General features: G+C 35.8%; 2 protein-coding genes across 2 annotated transcripts; one reads left to right on the top strand and one right to left on the bottom strand.

The window, feature by feature from the left end:
• Positions 1 to 348: 348 nt before the first annotated feature.
• LOC131658317 (uncharacterized) lies at positions 349 to 1743 on the bottom strand. The gene is made up of 3 exons (XM_058927624.1): positions 1458 to 1743; positions 1200 to 1346; positions 349 to 1097 (listed from the first exon to the last, which is right to left on the bottom strand). Exons 1-3 carry the CDS (start codon positions 1741 to 1743, stop codon positions 349 to 351), a joined length of 1182 nt encoding a protein of 393 aa, XP_058783607.1.
• Positions 1744 to 3291: 1548 nt separating this feature from the next.
• Positions 3292 to 4117, top strand: LOC131658315 (uncharacterized). The gene is made up of 3 exons (XM_058927623.1): positions 3292 to 3327; positions 3433 to 3514; positions 3600 to 4117. The coding sequence occupies exons 1-3, from the start codon at positions 3292 to 3294 to the stop codon at positions 4115 to 4117; spliced, it is 636 nt and encodes a 211-aa protein (XP_058783606.1).
• The last annotated feature ends 13564 nt before the right edge of the window (positions 4118 to 17681 follow it).

The raw sequence follows: 17681 nt of genomic DNA, 5'->3' as shown, positions 1-17681 counted from the left end.
TTGTGACCACATTTCCTCTCCACCATGGACTTAAACTTCTTGAACACATCAAACACCCCATCCTTCCTCTTGATAATCATCGATAAATGTGACAAAATACCTATTGCCACCAAATGTTTCAACTTGCATTGGCCTACAAACATCGGAATACATCACCTCAAGGTGAGTTTTGGTCCTATGACCCGCATCCTTGCTAAAACTCCCCTTCTGTTTCTTTTCCTTCACACATTCCTCACACAACTCAACTAGAATGTTATTATGTGGCAGCCCGGTAACCATTTCGTTTTGTTGCAACACTTTGAGATCACGAAAATTCAAATGCCCAAGACGGTAGTGTCATAGCCACTCTTATCGACTTGCCGCTGTAGCTAAGCACCTATGCTCCAACACTTTCAACTCCATTTTGAAAGTCCTATTGGAAGCCATAAGAGCCTTAAGGATCAACACTCCACTAGCATCCACAACGTGCAAAATCTTGTCTTTCAAGCGTATTTTATAACCATTCTCAAGAAATTGGCCAACACTCAAAATATTACACTTAATAACCAAAATATAAAACACATATTTGATCATAAAATGTCCATCATTCTTTTTCTCGACCAAGACATCACCGACACCTTCGACCGCAAGAGTGGAATCATCCACAAATTTAACTCTACTTTTTGCGACTTGATTGATTTGCGCAAACAAATCCTTTCTCCCCGTCATATGCGTTGAACAACCGGATTCCAAGTACCATTCATCGCTTCCTTGAACTCCATCTCGCACCGAGATCATTACATTTTGTTCCCAGTGCAAATTTGTCCCGTTTTCCGAACTACTGCAGTTGCTGTCCCGGGAGTTGCAGCTGCTGGCCAGTACCTCTGAACTGCCATCAAACTCCCCAGTAATCATCACTAAGAGCATATCTTCATCATCTACCTCTTGCCTAGCAACCTTAGCTTCATCCCCTTGGGAATCCCTCTGTTTTGCACCATATTCATTCGAGAGATGTCCCAATTTCTTACATTTCCAGCACTGCACTTTACTTTTATCCCTTGGTTTTCCACCTCTCGTGTTACCTTGATCACCATATCTATTGGAGTTGCTGCTCTCACCTTTTTGCCCCGTCAAAACCTTCGAATTTTGTTAATCACCTCCACCAAAATTCTAAAAAGTTTACTTCTCTTTAGAAGCTCATTTTCCTTTCGATCCTTTACTCTTCTCGTTGAAACGAGCTTGTAAAGCTATCTCCGCCTTTGCCTTATCGTTTTCTCTCTCGTCCATTCTTTGTTCATGCACCTCTAATGAACTTTGAAGCTCATCCATGCTCAACGTTGCAAAATCCTTCCATTCTTTGATAACCACTACAATGTTATCAAATATTGACGTTAAAGAACGCAAAATCTTCGACACAACATTCTGCTATAAAATGGTTTCTCCACAAGCCTTAATTTGATTCACCAAACGCGTAATACGTGTCACATAATCGTTGATCGTTTCCTTCACTTCCATCTGCGTTAACTCAAATTTCCTTTTGTGAGTTTGTAACCTCACCACCTTAGCCTTATCAGCCCCTGCATAAGCTTTCTCCAAAACCTCCCAAGCTTGCTTTGCCGACTCACAATCGCCGACCTTTTCAAAGTTATTGCTATCAACACAATACTGAATCAAGTAAATGTGCCTTGTAGTCTTTTTTCTTCTCTTCCTTGAATGTAGCTCGATGTACATTTGTAGCCTTAGCCCCAAGTGGTGTAACTCCATTGTTGGCGATGTCGAGAACTTCTTGATACCCAAAAAAACTTTCATTTATTTGGACCACTTGTCATAATTCTCTGATTCAAGAATCAATAGGTTGGTGGGAATCCGGTCGTTGGAAACGGTACTCATTGTTGCAACAGAAATGGATCAGAACCCGACTTTTGATGCCAAATGTCAAAACATACAAAATCAATTAAGGTGAATCAATGGAGAATTGGATTTATTTAGAGAAGATGAAGTTTAGAGAATTGAGAGAGAGAGAGAGAGAGAGAGAGAGAGAGAGAGAGAGAGAGAGAGAGAGAGAGAGAGAGAGAGTTAAAATTGGCATTAACCATAATAGGGAACATTAAACCCCTTATATACATCAAGTTACAAAATGATTGAGGAGCTAAAAATAATTAAAACAGTAACAGAAAAATTGACAGTTGCAGACATGACCGATTACAACATAACCAAATCAATATGTCTCTGATTATCAGGCTCGTAACCGGTTACACCATATCCCGTAACCGGTTACACCAATTGATATGAGACAGAAAACAACTTTTTTCAACACTATGCATAGGGGTGGCAAACGGGCATGCCCGCGCCCGTTTAGCCCGCCCCGCAAAAGCCCGCAAATAAACGGAGCGGGGCGGGCATAGTTGAAGATGCGGGCCTAAAACCTAGCCCCGCCCCGCAAAAAAGTGAGGGCGGGGCGGGCAAAGCCCGCGGGCATTGCACCTTTTAAGCCTAAAAACATAAAAATTTATGAAAATGCACATGCCCGCAAAAGCCCGCATAGAAAACGGGGCGGGGCGGTCACATTAGAGGGTGAGGGCCTAAAACCTTGGCCCGTCCCGCACTAAAGTGCGGGTAAAACGAGCATGCCCAACAGGCCGGGCCCGTTTTGCCACCCCTAACTATGCACCCTATTAATGCATGGTGAGTTTGAGAAAACGTAGATAATATTATTCGTTAAATATGATTTTTATTGTATTTTAGTAATGATTGTTTAGGCTTTTCATGTTTCTAATATTTATACTCTAACACTTATTCAACCACTTTTGATTAATTAGTCTATTAAAACTCCAAGTTACTGAATGTTGTTCTTTCTCCTTCATATGTCTATATGTTTACCATTCTTATCATTATCATGAAGTAAAATACGAAACATAATTCTTTTCCAAATTAAACCCCTTCAAATGAATGTGTTCTACTCAGTTTGAAAGAGTCAAATGTGCAGGACTAGACTGCATCCATCGTACAACTCTATCACATGATCACTGTGCAGAATCATTTCTTAAGATCAAACTACTGTCTATCGTACATGCACAAAATCCTTGCCTGACCAAACCACAAGATCATAACTCAGTCAAAAAAACGTTTACCAACCCAAAACACAACCATTTGTCTCTTTATATTCTTTGTCCTTTAAAACACCTTTAGTGCAAACCTTGTCTATTAGTACTACTACTACTGTGTTCGGCTGTTCCTATCACACACAAAATATAGAAGAAAACAAAGAAGGCTTTGTTTTTATCTGATATTCTAGCTGCAACATTGTCAAAAATGTCAACAAATGAACATGAGTTATTGAATATTGAGGTACTTGCATCTTCTAATCTTTTTTCATTTATTCATTTCATTTTTATTATAATAACTAAATGTATTTATATTTTTCTGAGATGTATTTATTTGTTAATACTTAAGGTACAAACTTTGGTTCTCAAAGTACATATGAACTGTGAAGGGTGTAGGGCTAAAGTCAAGAAAGTACTTAGAAAAGTTGAAGGTAAATTTTATTAAAATTTAACTCATATTTTCAATTTCTATATTTATCATTTTTAAGAAGTTATAGAAGAACCATTGTGTATCAGGTGTCTATGGAGTTGACATTAATGCAGAAGAGCAAGAAGTGATAGTGACAGGCATTGTGAATCCTTTAACTTTGGTCCAAAAGTTAGCCAAATTGGGTAAACATGCAGAAATTTGGAATGAAGAAGATTACAGCCAAGAACACATAGATGATGAGAATAATGTCAAAGACAACAATGAAGAATATATAATGAATGACACGAGTGCCTATGAAAATCAGTATATGATTCCAACCTTCTATGGCCAAGATATTAATCAACATTTGGCAGCACCAACACCACCATTGTTTTTTGAAAGTTTTAACAATAGAGAAAATGAAAATGCTATCAGAATCAGTGATTATCCAAAATGGATGTGGCCTGCAAATTTTCAAGAGAATGGTGGAATTAATTATTCTGGCTTATGGAATCAAGAAAGGCCACATAACATCCTTGGAGTGTCATCAACTATTGGTGAATATGGTTATCATTATCAACCATCTCTTAGGCCTAACATACATGGATACTACCATGGTTATTAAATGTTATCACCCTTCAAATTAGTCTTATGTATTTTATTTTACTACTGAATTAGACTAAATGAATCCATTTCAGATTCACATATCTAAATCTGCATATGTGACAGCTTTTTACTTCTTAATTTCTCAAAACTTCTGAACCTTATGCTTTCAGAAAACTTTGATTACACAAAATAAAAAACATACATGCTAATCATATATCACAAACTAAGCTGTATATTTCAGCGCATATATATATATATATATATATATATATATATATATATATATATATATATATATATATATATATATATATATATATATATATATATATATATATATATATATATAATACAGTATCAGGGTCGTCCCAAGCATAAGGCAGTTCAAACTCTTGCTTTAAGTCTCTTCAATTTGGTTTTCTTTCTTAAAGGTATTTATGTCTCATATAAAAAATGAGATTATTATTTATATAAATAAAGTAGGCCTCAAAATTTTGAAAGCTTCATGTAGCAGAGGTGGTAAAACCCGCGTAAATTTCTTGTTTTGGTCAGGGTCATAGCCATTATTACTATGTAGAACATCAATGCCATTATCACAGGCATGCAAAATGGAAAAACAACTATGATTGTTTGATCATTTACAATACAGTTTTAATCATTTTATCGCATAAAATCCACCACCTGAAGCTTAATTGTTGCTCCTATGCAAGTTGCAACCTAGTTCTCACAAAAACATCACGATCAAAAATTAAAGGGTTAAATAAGTTTTTGGTCCCTATAAAATTACCAAATTTCGTTTTAAGTCCCTCTAAAATTTTCCTTCAAATTTCAGTCCCTACAAAATATTTCGTCTAAAGAAATGGTCTCTGACGTTAAAAGCCACTAACGGCTGCTGACGTGTCAAGACAGGTGGAAATTTTTTAAACCAATTGTTAATTGTTTTAATCCAGCGTGTTATTAAAGGGACCACACAGTGTCATTCCTTTGCAAATCCTTTGCCCTAATTCCTCTTCTTCATCTTCTGCCTCCATCGTGTCCTAGTTCCTCTTCTTCTTTTGCCCTAATTCCTCCCTCATTCAGTGTCACTTTGTGCTTCTTCTTCGTTCATTCCTTCAAGTTATTCTTCGTTCATCGTGACCTATGTCGTCTGTTTCAGTGAAATCGCGATTTGGTGGAAGGTTTTGTGGGTGTCAAGCTCGGATGGTGATGTATCAATGTAACAATGGACCAAATAAGGGGAGGTTACACTACAACGCGCAAGGCTTTTAAAAGCGCTTTTTTTGGCCTTTAACAGCGCTTTAAAGCGCTGCCAAAGCCAGCGCAGGCATAGGCTACGAAAGCGCTTTTAAAAGCGCTCTGGTAGGCCCCCCTATAAGAGCGCTTTTCTGGAAAAAGCGCTCTTGTAGGCCCCCCTTTAAGAGCGCTTTTCAAGAAAAAGCGCTCTGGTAGGCACCCCTATAAGAGCGCTTTTTTCAAAAGCGCTTTCGTATGTTGCGTTTTTTTTTTTTTTTTTATGCTTTTTATTATTTCTAAACCTGCACTTTTGGCAGCAATATTTTAGAACCTGTAATTTACTATTTTTTGGCAGTATTTTTTCATGAACCTATAATTTATTATTTCAAATCGATAAATACCATTATAATCGATATCGATTATATACAAAAAAGTATTATATTATATACCATTAATGTAAATCAAAATACATATATACATATTTATAAACCAAAACAACTAAACCAATTCACATATTTCTAAACCAAAACAACTAAATGGGAAACAACTTCCGAGTTCTTATGCAACCAATGTACGCTTCCTGTATTATCTGGAGCTATGTTGTATTGATGCTTTAGTGGAGAACCAATAGTCACCTGAGCTATGTTGTATTGTGTCACAGAATATGAATCAAATAACTGTACCCCGAACGATCCTGCCACAGAAGACTTAGCTTCGGGGTACATTACTTGATTCTTATTCTGTGGAACATAATCGGCAGGGGCACATTGTGTTCTATCCTTTACCAGTCCATCCACTGTTTGAAGCTCAACCTACAATAGAAAAACGTGATTATTTACACAACATTCACATTCTCAATATTTTCTCTATCAACCAAAAATTTCCTCATCTCCGAACAAAAGACAAAATAGTTAATAAAAATAGTGCTATACCAGAACAGAAACCAATTTATAAGAAATCAATTAACAACCACATGCACATAAAAATAGTTTTTGATAAAAGAACAAGTCAATTGAGCCAACAACCAAAAACCCTAAAAAAAATCAGCCGTAGAGCCGTAGAGCCAACAACCAAAAACCCTAAAAAAAATTCTGTTCATCATCTTCGAAAAACCTCTCCAGAAACTGTAAATACATTGTTCATATTCATCCAACAACAATCACAATACACAGCCGCAAACACTAACCAAAACCCTAATTGTTCATCTTTCTCATACATAACCATTCATCAGAAACAAAACCATTCACAAATCATCATCAAACATAACCAGACAAACATTCATCAAACCCAAACATTTGTTCATCACTTTCCTAATCAAACAAACCCTTCAGAAATTTGAGAGAGGAAGAGAGAATAAGAAATAAACTCAGAAAGGTCTCACCCGGTTTTGGTTTGTAGATTCAGAATCGAAACCGAACTCAGCAACAACACGAACCTCAACTCACCATAAACTCGTGTGTTTTGGATCTGAAAGGAAGAAGAACGGCGGAGGTTGCTCGTGGTGGCTGGCGACGGAGGGACGAACGGTGGTGGCTAGCGACGGAGGGACGAACGGTGGTGGCTGTGGCTGGCGACGACGGAGGGTTTTTCGGTTGCAGAGAAAGTGAGAAACAGTAATAAAAAGAAAACGAAAGAGAGAAAGTGAGAAAGTGAAAGCGTGTTTTTGTTTTTAACTTTTACTAATAAAGGCTACTAAAGCGCTTTTGAAAAGCGCTCTCATAGCCTGGTCTATACCAGCGCTTTTTAGCAAAAAGCGCTCTCATTAAACCCCCCTATAGCAGCACTTTGAAAAGCGCTCTCATACCCCCCCTTACCAAAGCGCTTTTCAAAAGCGCTCTCATACACCCCCCCTACCACAGCGCTTTTCAGAAGCGCTCTCATACCCCCCCCCCTTTAAGAGCGCTTTTTTAGCGTGTTTTTTTATTTTGTTTTTAGTGCAACCTATAAGAGCGCTTTTTACTAGAAGCGCTTTAGTAGGGGTGCTGTTAAAGATTAAATTTGGCGTAGTGTTATTTTGGAGATGTCCTTACTGGAAGAATGCTGATACTTGTAATCTATTCATATGGGCTGAAGATGTTGGTGAAAATTCTGGAAATGAAGATCTTACCATTACGAATTCAGAGTTTGATGTCATGGAATCTGTGGGATATATGAAGTCATTGTATGAGGATGCAAGGAAGAAGAACAAGAACTTAAAGGCCAAGTTGAAAATATTGGAATTTCATGGAAAAATAAAGATGTTGGTTCTTGTTGTGTCATGTATGATTAATTTGTATTTTGTGTTCAAGTGTAATTACTGAGTTGTTTAGGCTTGTGAACACTTGATAATGTAGTTTGGTTATGTTCATTGTTTGATGTATTTGTTTGATGTTCTTGTTTGATGTTCTGGTTTAATGAAATACAATGTAGTTCTTGTTTCAATTTTGTTTGTTATGATACACATAAATGAAAAATCAAAGCAACTGATAAAATGGTTCATAATACCAAAGCAACTGATAAAAACCAAAGCAACTGATAAAAACCAAAGCAACTGATAAAACCAAAGCTCTTAGATTCAGTACAAAACAAAAGAGATACATCCAAAAGTGGTTCATAATACATCTTCATAATACAGCTTAGATTCAGTTCAACACAAAAGAGATACATCCAAAAGTGGTTCATCATACATCACACAAATGTTTCAAAGTAAATAACAAAATAGTAGGACAATTTTGGATCACTGAGTCATGCTCTTTTGGATGTCAGCCCATGGCTTGCTCCCACTAGCACTGCTCACAGTAGAGTCTTCATCAGGAATTTCAAGTGGATCATTTTGATCCCTTCCAGGCCCCGGTATATTTTTTGCCTTCAAAGTCCTTAGTCTATCACTCTTTCTAATTGGAGATGCAGCAAGATTGGACTTTTTCCTTGGTGATATCATTACCTTTACCTGTTAAGACAAAAAACAGTTAACAATGGTTTATAAACATAGCATGCCAAGGTATATCACCACTTGTTACAAACTTACAGGGTCACTCATAGTTGACATAGTTGGCTTGTTGGCAGCTTTGGACACCTTTGGAGCAATGGATGGTTTGACAGGTTTTGGAACCTTGGGGCATTTCCCAATAAAGGTCTTGGGACCAGATCTTTTACTCTTGACAGGACTAGTATCAATTCTCAATGGTGCAATATCAAGTATTTCCTCATCATCTAACAAGGCCTCCAATTCATCAGGATCAATTCCACAATACTTTTTCATTGCCTCAGCTGAACTGACAGTGTTTTGTGAATGAGGCACATCTTCATTGGTATGAGGCACATCATTAGCAGGCACATCATTAGCTTGATTCTCACTTACAGCTTCATTGCTAGGAGGCACATCTTCAACTTGATTCTCACTTACAGCTTCATGTTGTGGCACATCATTAGCTTGCACATCATTAATTTGCACATCTTCAGCTTGATTCTCATTGCTATGAGGCACATCTTCAGCTTGCACATCTTCAGCTTGATTCTCACTTACAGCTTCATGTTGTGGCACATCATTAGTTTGCACAGAACCTCCTACATTTGCAGTAGACTTTGACTTCTTTGATTTCCCTCCTACATTTGCAGTAGACTTTGACTTCTTTGATTTCCCTCCTATATTTGCAGTAGACTTTGACTTCTTTGATTTCCCTCCTATTTGCACAGAAGCCTGCAACCAATGTAATTGTAAGAAAATCAACCAAAATAACTGTAACCAATTAAGTTCAATTACTTACCCTTTTTTTGACTCCAGAAGTTCCCACATTAGGTGTTTGGCTTCCTTGGGTGGGTGCAACACCTGTTGGTACATCTGTTGGTACATCTCTTGATACATCTCTTGGTACTTCACCAACAATAACTGCTAGCTGTTTGTTTTTCTTACAAGTCCTTTTGTTATGTCCATATTCAAAGCAAATCTTGCACCTATGACTTGTGTTAGTCCTTTGCCACCTTGTTTGACTTTCTTCATCAGCCTCTCTTCTTCTCAATTTCTTTGGTCTGCCAGGGCCTCTCTTATAACTAGGTGGCAAGATTTCAGGGTCAGTGGTCTTTGGCCATTTGTTTTGGCCATTAATAGGACTGATAACTTCATTGTAACATGTTACATAGGTAGACTTATGATAACACTTGTGTACATAGTTAATGGGGTTATCTACCTTCCTATGAATGGCTGCAACAGCATGTCTACATGGGATCCCTACCAAGTCCCAAAAATTACAAGAACATGTATGTTTTGCCAAGTCCACAACAAAACTATCTGTGAACATTACATGAGTAACCTGAAATGTTAATCTACCTGCATAAGTGGGCAGCCAACTAGCACTTTTTTCTATCTCCCTATCTAACCTTCTAAGTGGCTTAGACATAATCACTCCTTTGTAATTCTCTACCTTCTCCCTAAGAGTGGCAAACCTACCCATTAGATAGTTCCTAATCCATTCAAACATGGTTAGTATAGGTTTATCCCTTTGCATCAAAATAGTAGCATTAAAAGATTCACTTAGGTTGTTCATAAGAACATCACACTTAGAGTAGAAGGGAAAGGCATGCTTACACCACTTATTCTTGGGAATAGCATTCATCCATTCATAGGCATCTGGATTTGCCTCTTTAATTTGATTCATCTTAGCCTCATGGTCTTCAAAATAGGTTGCCTTTGCTGCAGCCATTATTAGATCTCTATAGAGTGTACCACCCCCAAACTTCTTCTTGAAGTTAGCATACAAATGTCTTAAGCAAAACCTGTGCTCAAATTCAGGATAGTCTTCCTCAAATACATTCACCAATCCCTGCATATAAAGACCTAAGTTAATACTTAAAATCACATATAATCACATATAAGGAAAGAAAGATTAACAAATAACACCTTTTGCTGATCAGAAATGAAGCAACACCTATTATCAAAACCTATGTCTTCAAGAAGCAACCTCATAAACCAGCTCCAAGAGTCCCTACACTCAGTCTCCACAACACCAAAGGCAAGTGGAAGATACTGATCATTAGCATCCCTACTGACAGCTATCAACAATATTCCACCATATTTGTTCTTTAAGTGACAACCATCCAATCCTATGAAAGGTCTACAACCATTCTTGAATGCTCTCTTTGTACCATCAAAGCACATGTAGCACCTTTCAAACTTAGGTGGCAAACCAGAAATGTTCAACTTAAATGTATTACCTATACATGCCCTTCTCAATTCAGCTCCATATGACCATAACATAGTATACTGCTTGGCTGAGTCACCTTCAACAACCCTTCTAGCTATTTGCCTTGCTTTGAAAGCCCTACATCCAGTAATTTATGTGGCAAACCTCAATCTAACATCAGAAACAATCTCATTCAATTTCATACCTGAATTGTTCTTCAACTTGTCCACAATTATTCTAGACACCCAATCAGCATTAGCATTCTTGTTGAAGAACTTTCTTCCACATTTGTGCTTCTGAATTAAAGTCTTAATCCTGAATGATTCAGTTCTCAACACTCTACTGCATAAAACAGTGTAACCACATTGTTGTTTATCCTTACAAATAACCCTGCACCTTTCCCCATCATTTTTGGCAAACTTAACTTCCCTCCCATTCAACACATTGTGTTCCAGTACAGCCTTTTTAAATTGCTTCAGAGATGAAAATTCCATTCCAACCTTGAACTTAAATTCCTTTCTAAGTTTTTCATCATCCCTAAACTTTACCACTGAAGGCCTACCACCATCACTATCATCATCTGCCCCACTATCAAGCTCATCTGTTAAGTAGTCATCATCAATTATGTGTTCCCTTTCCATCTCTGCTGTCATCATTCCTGTATGTATACCACCTGCACCATTTTCTGCTCCACCTGCACCATTTTCTACTCCATCCATAACTGCACCATCTTCTACTCCACCTGCACCAGAATTGTTGATCTCTTCACCTACATCTTCATCATTATCATTCATCCTCTCCTCTTCACTATCTTCAAAATGTATGCCATCCAAAGAGTCTTCACTTGATTCACTATCTTCACTATCTTCTGAATTAACATTGTCTTTTGGCTCAGTATATATCTCAATATCAGACTTTGTCTCCTCAGCACACATAGCTAACAATGTTGCATCCTCATCATTAACAAGTGGTTTTAGATCATTTTCAAGTGAGCCATGTTCGGACTTCCACCACATTTTCACATCTTCCTTTATAAATGAAGCATCCAAAGACTTAAGTAAATCACATGCTTCAAAATATGACCAGAAATCTGGGTCCTGACCAGCTATAGCACAAACATCGCCCCCTTCATATGTTACCCCTTCATCTCTTACAAATTTTCCTTTGGTAAAAAAGACAACCTTAAATAACCCCATTCCCTACACATTTCAATGGTATATCAGACAGTGACTTGACAACAAAAATAGAACCCTAAATAATGGTATATTGCATGCAAGGAACGCACAACCCTAAACAAGTTTCAAGACAGAAATGTCGCAATTATTAAACAATAGAATCAGAAAGTGGGACTTACCTTGTCGTTTTTTGGGACCGGAGCACTCAAAACCAGGAGTTGTCGTTGTTGGGACCACTTGAATGAAAGGGACAAGAATGGATGAGAGAAGAGGGACCACGATGAAGATTAGAGAAAGAGGAGGGACCAGAAGAAGAAGAAGATCATGTTAAAGATAAGGCTGGATTAAAACAATTAACAATTGGTTTAAAAAATTTCCACCTGTCTTGACACGTCAGCAGCCGTTAGTGGCTTTTAACGTCAGGGACCATTTCTTTAGACGGAATATTTTGTAGGGACTGAAATTTGAAGGAAAATTTTAGAGGGACTTAAAACGAAATTTGGTAATTTTATAGGGACCAAAAACTTATTTAACCCAAAATTAAATAAGGCGATGCACGTAAATAAACACTCAAATTGGTGTCACCTTCAACCATACCTTAATCAATTCTCCCCTACACTTGTCGTGCTTGAGAGACGGTGGATTGGCATATATCGGCTCAAATCACTTCTCCCTTATATGTCTCGTACTTAAGAAAGTGTGGATTTGGATATCTTTGGCAAAGACCCAAAGGGCCCGGCCCACCAACTATCCAACTCTTAAATAACTTGACAAGCACCAGGATATCAAGTAGCGATATCAAAACAAGGAATCAAGTCTGGCCCACTTTGTCTTATGGGAAGACGTGTCAAGTCACATGCTAAGCAAGTTGAACGAAATTCCCTCAAGGGATAACAAAAGTATTAGTTGGTTTTATAGGCATAAGAATCGGTCTCCTCACTAACTCCTTTATTGGGATTCCATCTATAAATACTCAGACAAACAAATTGAGTAGATTCATTCACAATTGTACTCACCGTAAGTACAATTGACGCCAACTGTCATGCTTGACCAACAAAATAAGAAAATTTTCCATGCCATGTATACTCTAGCATCGACTTCATGTGTCCTTCTCCTTCATCTTACTCCAACTTTTATATTCTATTTTGTGTTGATCATGTCACTAAATGGGTTGAAGTTATAGCTTGTGTGACTAATGAGGAGGAAGGTTTGAACTACAATTTGGCCTACTCTTGTCCCCAAGATTTTCCTTTTAAGAGTTCCATTGATAATAAGTCTTGGACTTTTAAATATATGCCCACAATTTTTTTACAATAATAATAAACTTTACACAAGTAGAACCCTAGACCAAATAGAGTTTTTAAGAGGTTGTACTCACAAACCAAGTAGATATTTTAACTGGTTGATCTCAAGAATCAAACTGAGATTTTAATAGGTTAATCTCAAGAACCGAACAAGAATATTGAGCAAGAGAATCACATACTTGAACAATAAGAAATGTAGCATCACACTAGTACAATCAAACTCTCACAAGTATTCTTCACCCTCTTGGCACTAAGGCAACTATCCTGAAGAATAAGAAAATAGTGAAGAAAATAATACAAAATAGTATAGTATAATTTCAATTTTGAAAGCTGGTGTAAAATAAGAATGAGGAGAAATCTTCTATTTATAGGAGAAGTTTTTGTTTAAAAAGGAAAAGATCCATGAGCTTTTTTAATGATCTAATCGATTAACCTTTGTTGTTAATATATTAGATAAGCTGAATAAGGAAGGTTTTTTAAATCGGTCGTCACTAATTGATTAAAGGTCTCCTTAAAAATTTTGGAGGTGTTAAAAATGAGGTAATTGATTAATCCTAATGTGTTAATCGATTAACTAGTGTAAAAATTACTTATAATAGTTTAAGTAAGTTAGTAATAACTTAGTAAATATATACAAACATTTTTAGGTGCATATTAATATAAAAGATGCTTCAAATCATTTTTAAGTGTGTTTGTGAGCCTCCTTAGTATCTCGAGAGTTACTTTTATACCTTTACATTACACTGGCCACTCAAACACAAGACCAAACATATTTTCATACTTCCTCTCTTTTACAACCTTGAAGCTTTAAGATTAATTGTTTGATTCATAATTGACTTAGCACTTCATCTAAGACTTGATTGTTATAATTGATGAGACTTGATATAGTTTATTTGATAGACACCATCATCAAATGTTGTTGGACCTGAGATCACTAAGATCATCTCCAATGGTAGTTCCTTCTAATAAGTTCTCCACCTAGACATGCCACATCATAGTACCATTGCATTGCAATGCAACTATGAAAAAATTGTGGTACCCAATCAAATTAGTTTATGAGGTAAAGTTGTGGGCCCAATAATAACTTTTTAGAATTATACAATTAAAATAAAAATTATAAAAATTATTTTAAGATGATGTGGCTAGTGGGACCCATAAAGAACCCAAAAATGGGTTGCACCATTGAAGATGCTCTAAGGAATTCACCAAATTCTATTTAACATTAGGTGTTGTCATCATGAAAATCACTAAAGTTATTTGACAATTGTACAAGCACGTAAATCTACAATATTGACATTGATTTACTGTTTAGGCAAATTTCAAATTTAGGATAAAATAGTTGTTTTGAGTTGATTGAGTGAGTACCCTAATATTTACTTGAGCGAAAGTGTGAGAAAGAGAGTAAAGTGTAGTATAACTGAAGCTGAAAAATATTATTTGGACTTGCCTGAATGGAAGTAAAGAATAGAAGCGACATTTGAACTAGATCTTTGAGGTGACAGTAAGAAGCTTGAACTTGTGGTTATCATTGGTCGAGTAGGAATGTTATTTTACTATAAATTTTCATTTTTCAAGCATGTTTTAAGAACAAGTAACAACTTAAATTTCGGCTTGTGATGACAGTCTTTCATATTATAGTTTGGTTAGGCATTTTAGAATTTTTTTTTAGTAGTATTTTGTGTGTAAATGCATGGTTTGAAGATGATTTTTCACAATAATTGAAACATCACATAAAGCTGACAAATAGGCATAAAATAATATTTGTCTTTGTTTAAATCATGGGGGTGGTCATATAGCATCGGGGTACAATTTTGAAGCAAGGAAAAAAGATTGGTCTCAGTTTAAATCGTGGTAGGATTTAATAGAAATCGTGGCACGATGAGATAACATCATGGCGAGATTTTGAAGAAAGGAAAAAATATTGGTCTATGTTTAAATTGTGGCACGGTTTGATAGAAATATTGGTGGATGAGATAACATGGTGGTGCAATGCTCTGTCAATGATGTGATATTAGATGGACTAAAGAATAATATCGTGGTGTGATGCTCTAATTAATTGAGTTATGCTAGATGGATAATGGATTAATGAAAGAATCATGGTGTAAATTTTGAGGACATGATAGGTGGTTTCAAGGTTATAAAGAATAAGGATTGATGTTTCTACACCATTAAAGCTTATATTTCATCTGTAATCCATGTATAAGTTCTTAAACTAATTCTTTATGATTATACTATGAGTAGTTGTTGAGTATTATTCGATAAAATTACAATCCTAGTATTTTTCAGTTAAAATTGTGCTTAAAACCTTCTATATGTTGACGAATGTATGAATTGAATTCAAATGAAAAATGATTATTAACCACGACTTTTGAAATTCGATCTAATTTTTTTGTTCAATTATCAATTACTTTAGACATATTGAATTATTCAATTGTGATAGAAGGAATTAGCATTCAGTAAAACGTCTTTTGATTGCGATCTCTCCTACGACGTTATGGGGTTGTAATTAAAAGAGATGGTTATGTGCCTTTGTTATTGATCATAAATTATTTGTTATTTCATCGTTGTACTTGAGAAGTAGTTTTAGAGAATAGACATAATTACCAAATATTGAGAGATAAAGAATTCGAAAAGGCCTGATTATTTTTAATCATGATCAAATTTAATCTATTTTAATTCTCATATCTGCAAACCAAACTCTTATGCAAAACCCCTAATTAACAACTTTAGTACGATAGTTGTAACAATTCATGTGGATACAAATATTTAATTTATTACTTGACGATAATTTAGTACACTTGCTAAGTTAACCATCAGAACAAAATGTTATAGGTCTCCAAAAACTCTAGTTAAACCTTATATAATGGACCTCATGTATCAAATCAAACTACACACAAATTTTCTAAACTTTATACATATCATATCCAATAGTTATTAATTTGAACATCATAACATTTGCATGTATCACCCTCAATCCACCTAAAACAACAAAGACGCATACGATCTTCAAACCCGAGACTACCTAAACCTAACCATATTCATCATAAAAAATACTTCATGACTGAAAAAAAAAAACAATAATAATAAAAAAAACATAAAAGACCTTTCAAGGCCTTCAAAATTAGAAAAATAAACATTGTAAAAGTTTTTTTTATAAATGGTTGAATTAAAGTTTTAGGGAATTGATTATCCCACCCTAAGTTGTGAAAAAACATCCTAAAGAAATTAAAAAATGTTCCTTCAAATTTCGAAAATGCATTTTTGGACGCATTTATTTCACATTAAAACACGTCTTAAAATGAGTCTCACCCCATATGTTTTCCAAAAGTTAATCCGAACATGCATCATTGATTCCACCCCATACACACCCTATGCATTCCTCACTGAAACACTCTTATTTTGACATATATTGATCTGGATACGCATCTCCGTATTCACACCATATAGAATCCAGAGATGCATTTCCGTATTCACATTAGACAATAATTTTTTACTTTGTTTTAGAAATACACTAATTTAATTGACAATATATTATAGCTATAATATCATATTCAGTTATATAAAAATTAAACCATACACTAATCAAATAATATGAAAATGATATATATATATATATATATATATATATATATATATATATATATATATATATATATATATACACAATAAAGTCAAAATAAAGCAAATGATAATGCTCCTAGGACAGATACTATATATACTATTGAGTAATGTCAAGCCCCTTATTCCTATGATGCCTCATATACTGCAGTGATACTTGTGCCTCCTCCATGATGGAATCTAGAATGTCCCTCTTCTTAAAGTCATTCAGAAAAGACTCGTCTGTCTATACCCATTTTCCCTAGCTCAATGATATGAAAACATCTAGGAAACACATCAACAACACGATATGCTCTAGCCTACTTCTCCTCTAGTATCTCCTGATGAGTTGACATAGGTGGAGATTATGGAGCATCTAGTGTCATATAAGGATATGATACCTTGAAATTCCACTGGATGTAGTTGTATGCAACACTCCAGTCATTTGGAGCTAAAGTACCACATAAGGCATCTGATACTAAATGATTAAGGTTATAATCATACATAGCACTGACATCTCTATGTGTCATAGTGGGTGGGAAGGGCTCATAAGGTTCTCCGGGAATAAACTGAATGTAGTCGAACTGTCGCATGATGCGTTCAGGAAGATGTGGATATATCAGATGTGATCCGCAATCCAACCATCCAGAATAGAAGGTTATGACGTACAAGGTACGCGTCTCACGGTGATATATGTACGTTTAAAATTTTAGAGTTTTGAGAAGTGAGGAAGAAGAAGAGACTCTGACGTGTATTTTGATTAAAATAGCGTTTGGAGATGCATCTCCGTAAGTTATGCAGAGATGCATTTCATAATTCTTTTTAAAATAGCGTTTAGAACTTGGCTAAAAAATAAATATGAATAAGATACGTCTAGAGATTCATTTCTAGATTTTATGGATAATTTTGCTTTTTAACTAGAATGATGAAACAATGCTTAGGGTGCAATAAGCATTCCCCGAGTTTTAAGGGGGTGTCTCACCATGTAGGAAATTGATTAATATTGCCCTTTTGATTTTGGGCCACTACACGGCCCAAAGAGAATACGACAACCCTACTTGGCGGGAAGTTAAATTGGCGCTCCTACCCTTTCTCACAAGTATAATAAAGCACCA

This window comes from Vicia villosa, linkage group LG3 (assembly GCF_029867415.1).
Source record: "Vicia villosa cultivar HV-30 ecotype Madison, WI linkage group LG3, Vvil1.0, whole genome shotgun sequence".
Lineage (NCBI taxonomy): Eukaryota > Viridiplantae > Streptophyta > Magnoliopsida > Fabales > Fabaceae > Vicia > Vicia villosa.
Note: the sequence above shows the minus strand (reverse complement) of the source record. Positions and strands in the feature narration are given on the sequence as shown.

Excerpts from the sequence above, each read along its gene's own strand:
- LOC131658317 (XM_058927624.1), bottom strand. The coding sequence starts at position 1,743 with ATGGAGTTACACCACTTGGGGCTAAGGCTACAAATGTACATCGAGCTA. Across the intron at positions 1,347-1,457 it reads GATCAACGATTATGTGACAC|TGGTTATCAAAGAATGGAAG; the intron begins GTATTACGCGTT and ends ATAACATTGTAG. Across the intron at positions 1,098-1,199 it reads AGCTCGTTTCAACGAGAAGA|GTGAGAGCAGCAACTCCAAT; the intron begins GTAAAGGATCGA and ends CGGGGCAAAAAG.
- LOC131658315 (XM_058927623.1), top strand. The coding sequence starts at position 3,292 with ATGTCAACAAATGAACATGAGTTATTGAATATTGAG. Across the intron at positions 3,328-3,432 it reads ATGAGTTATTGAATATTGAG|GTACAAACTTTGGTTCTCAA; the intron begins GTACTTGCATCT and ends TTAATACTTAAG. Across the intron at positions 3,515-3,599 it reads AGTACTTAGAAAAGTTGAAG|GTGTCTATGGAGTTGACATT; the intron begins GTAAATTTTATT and ends ATTGTGTATCAG.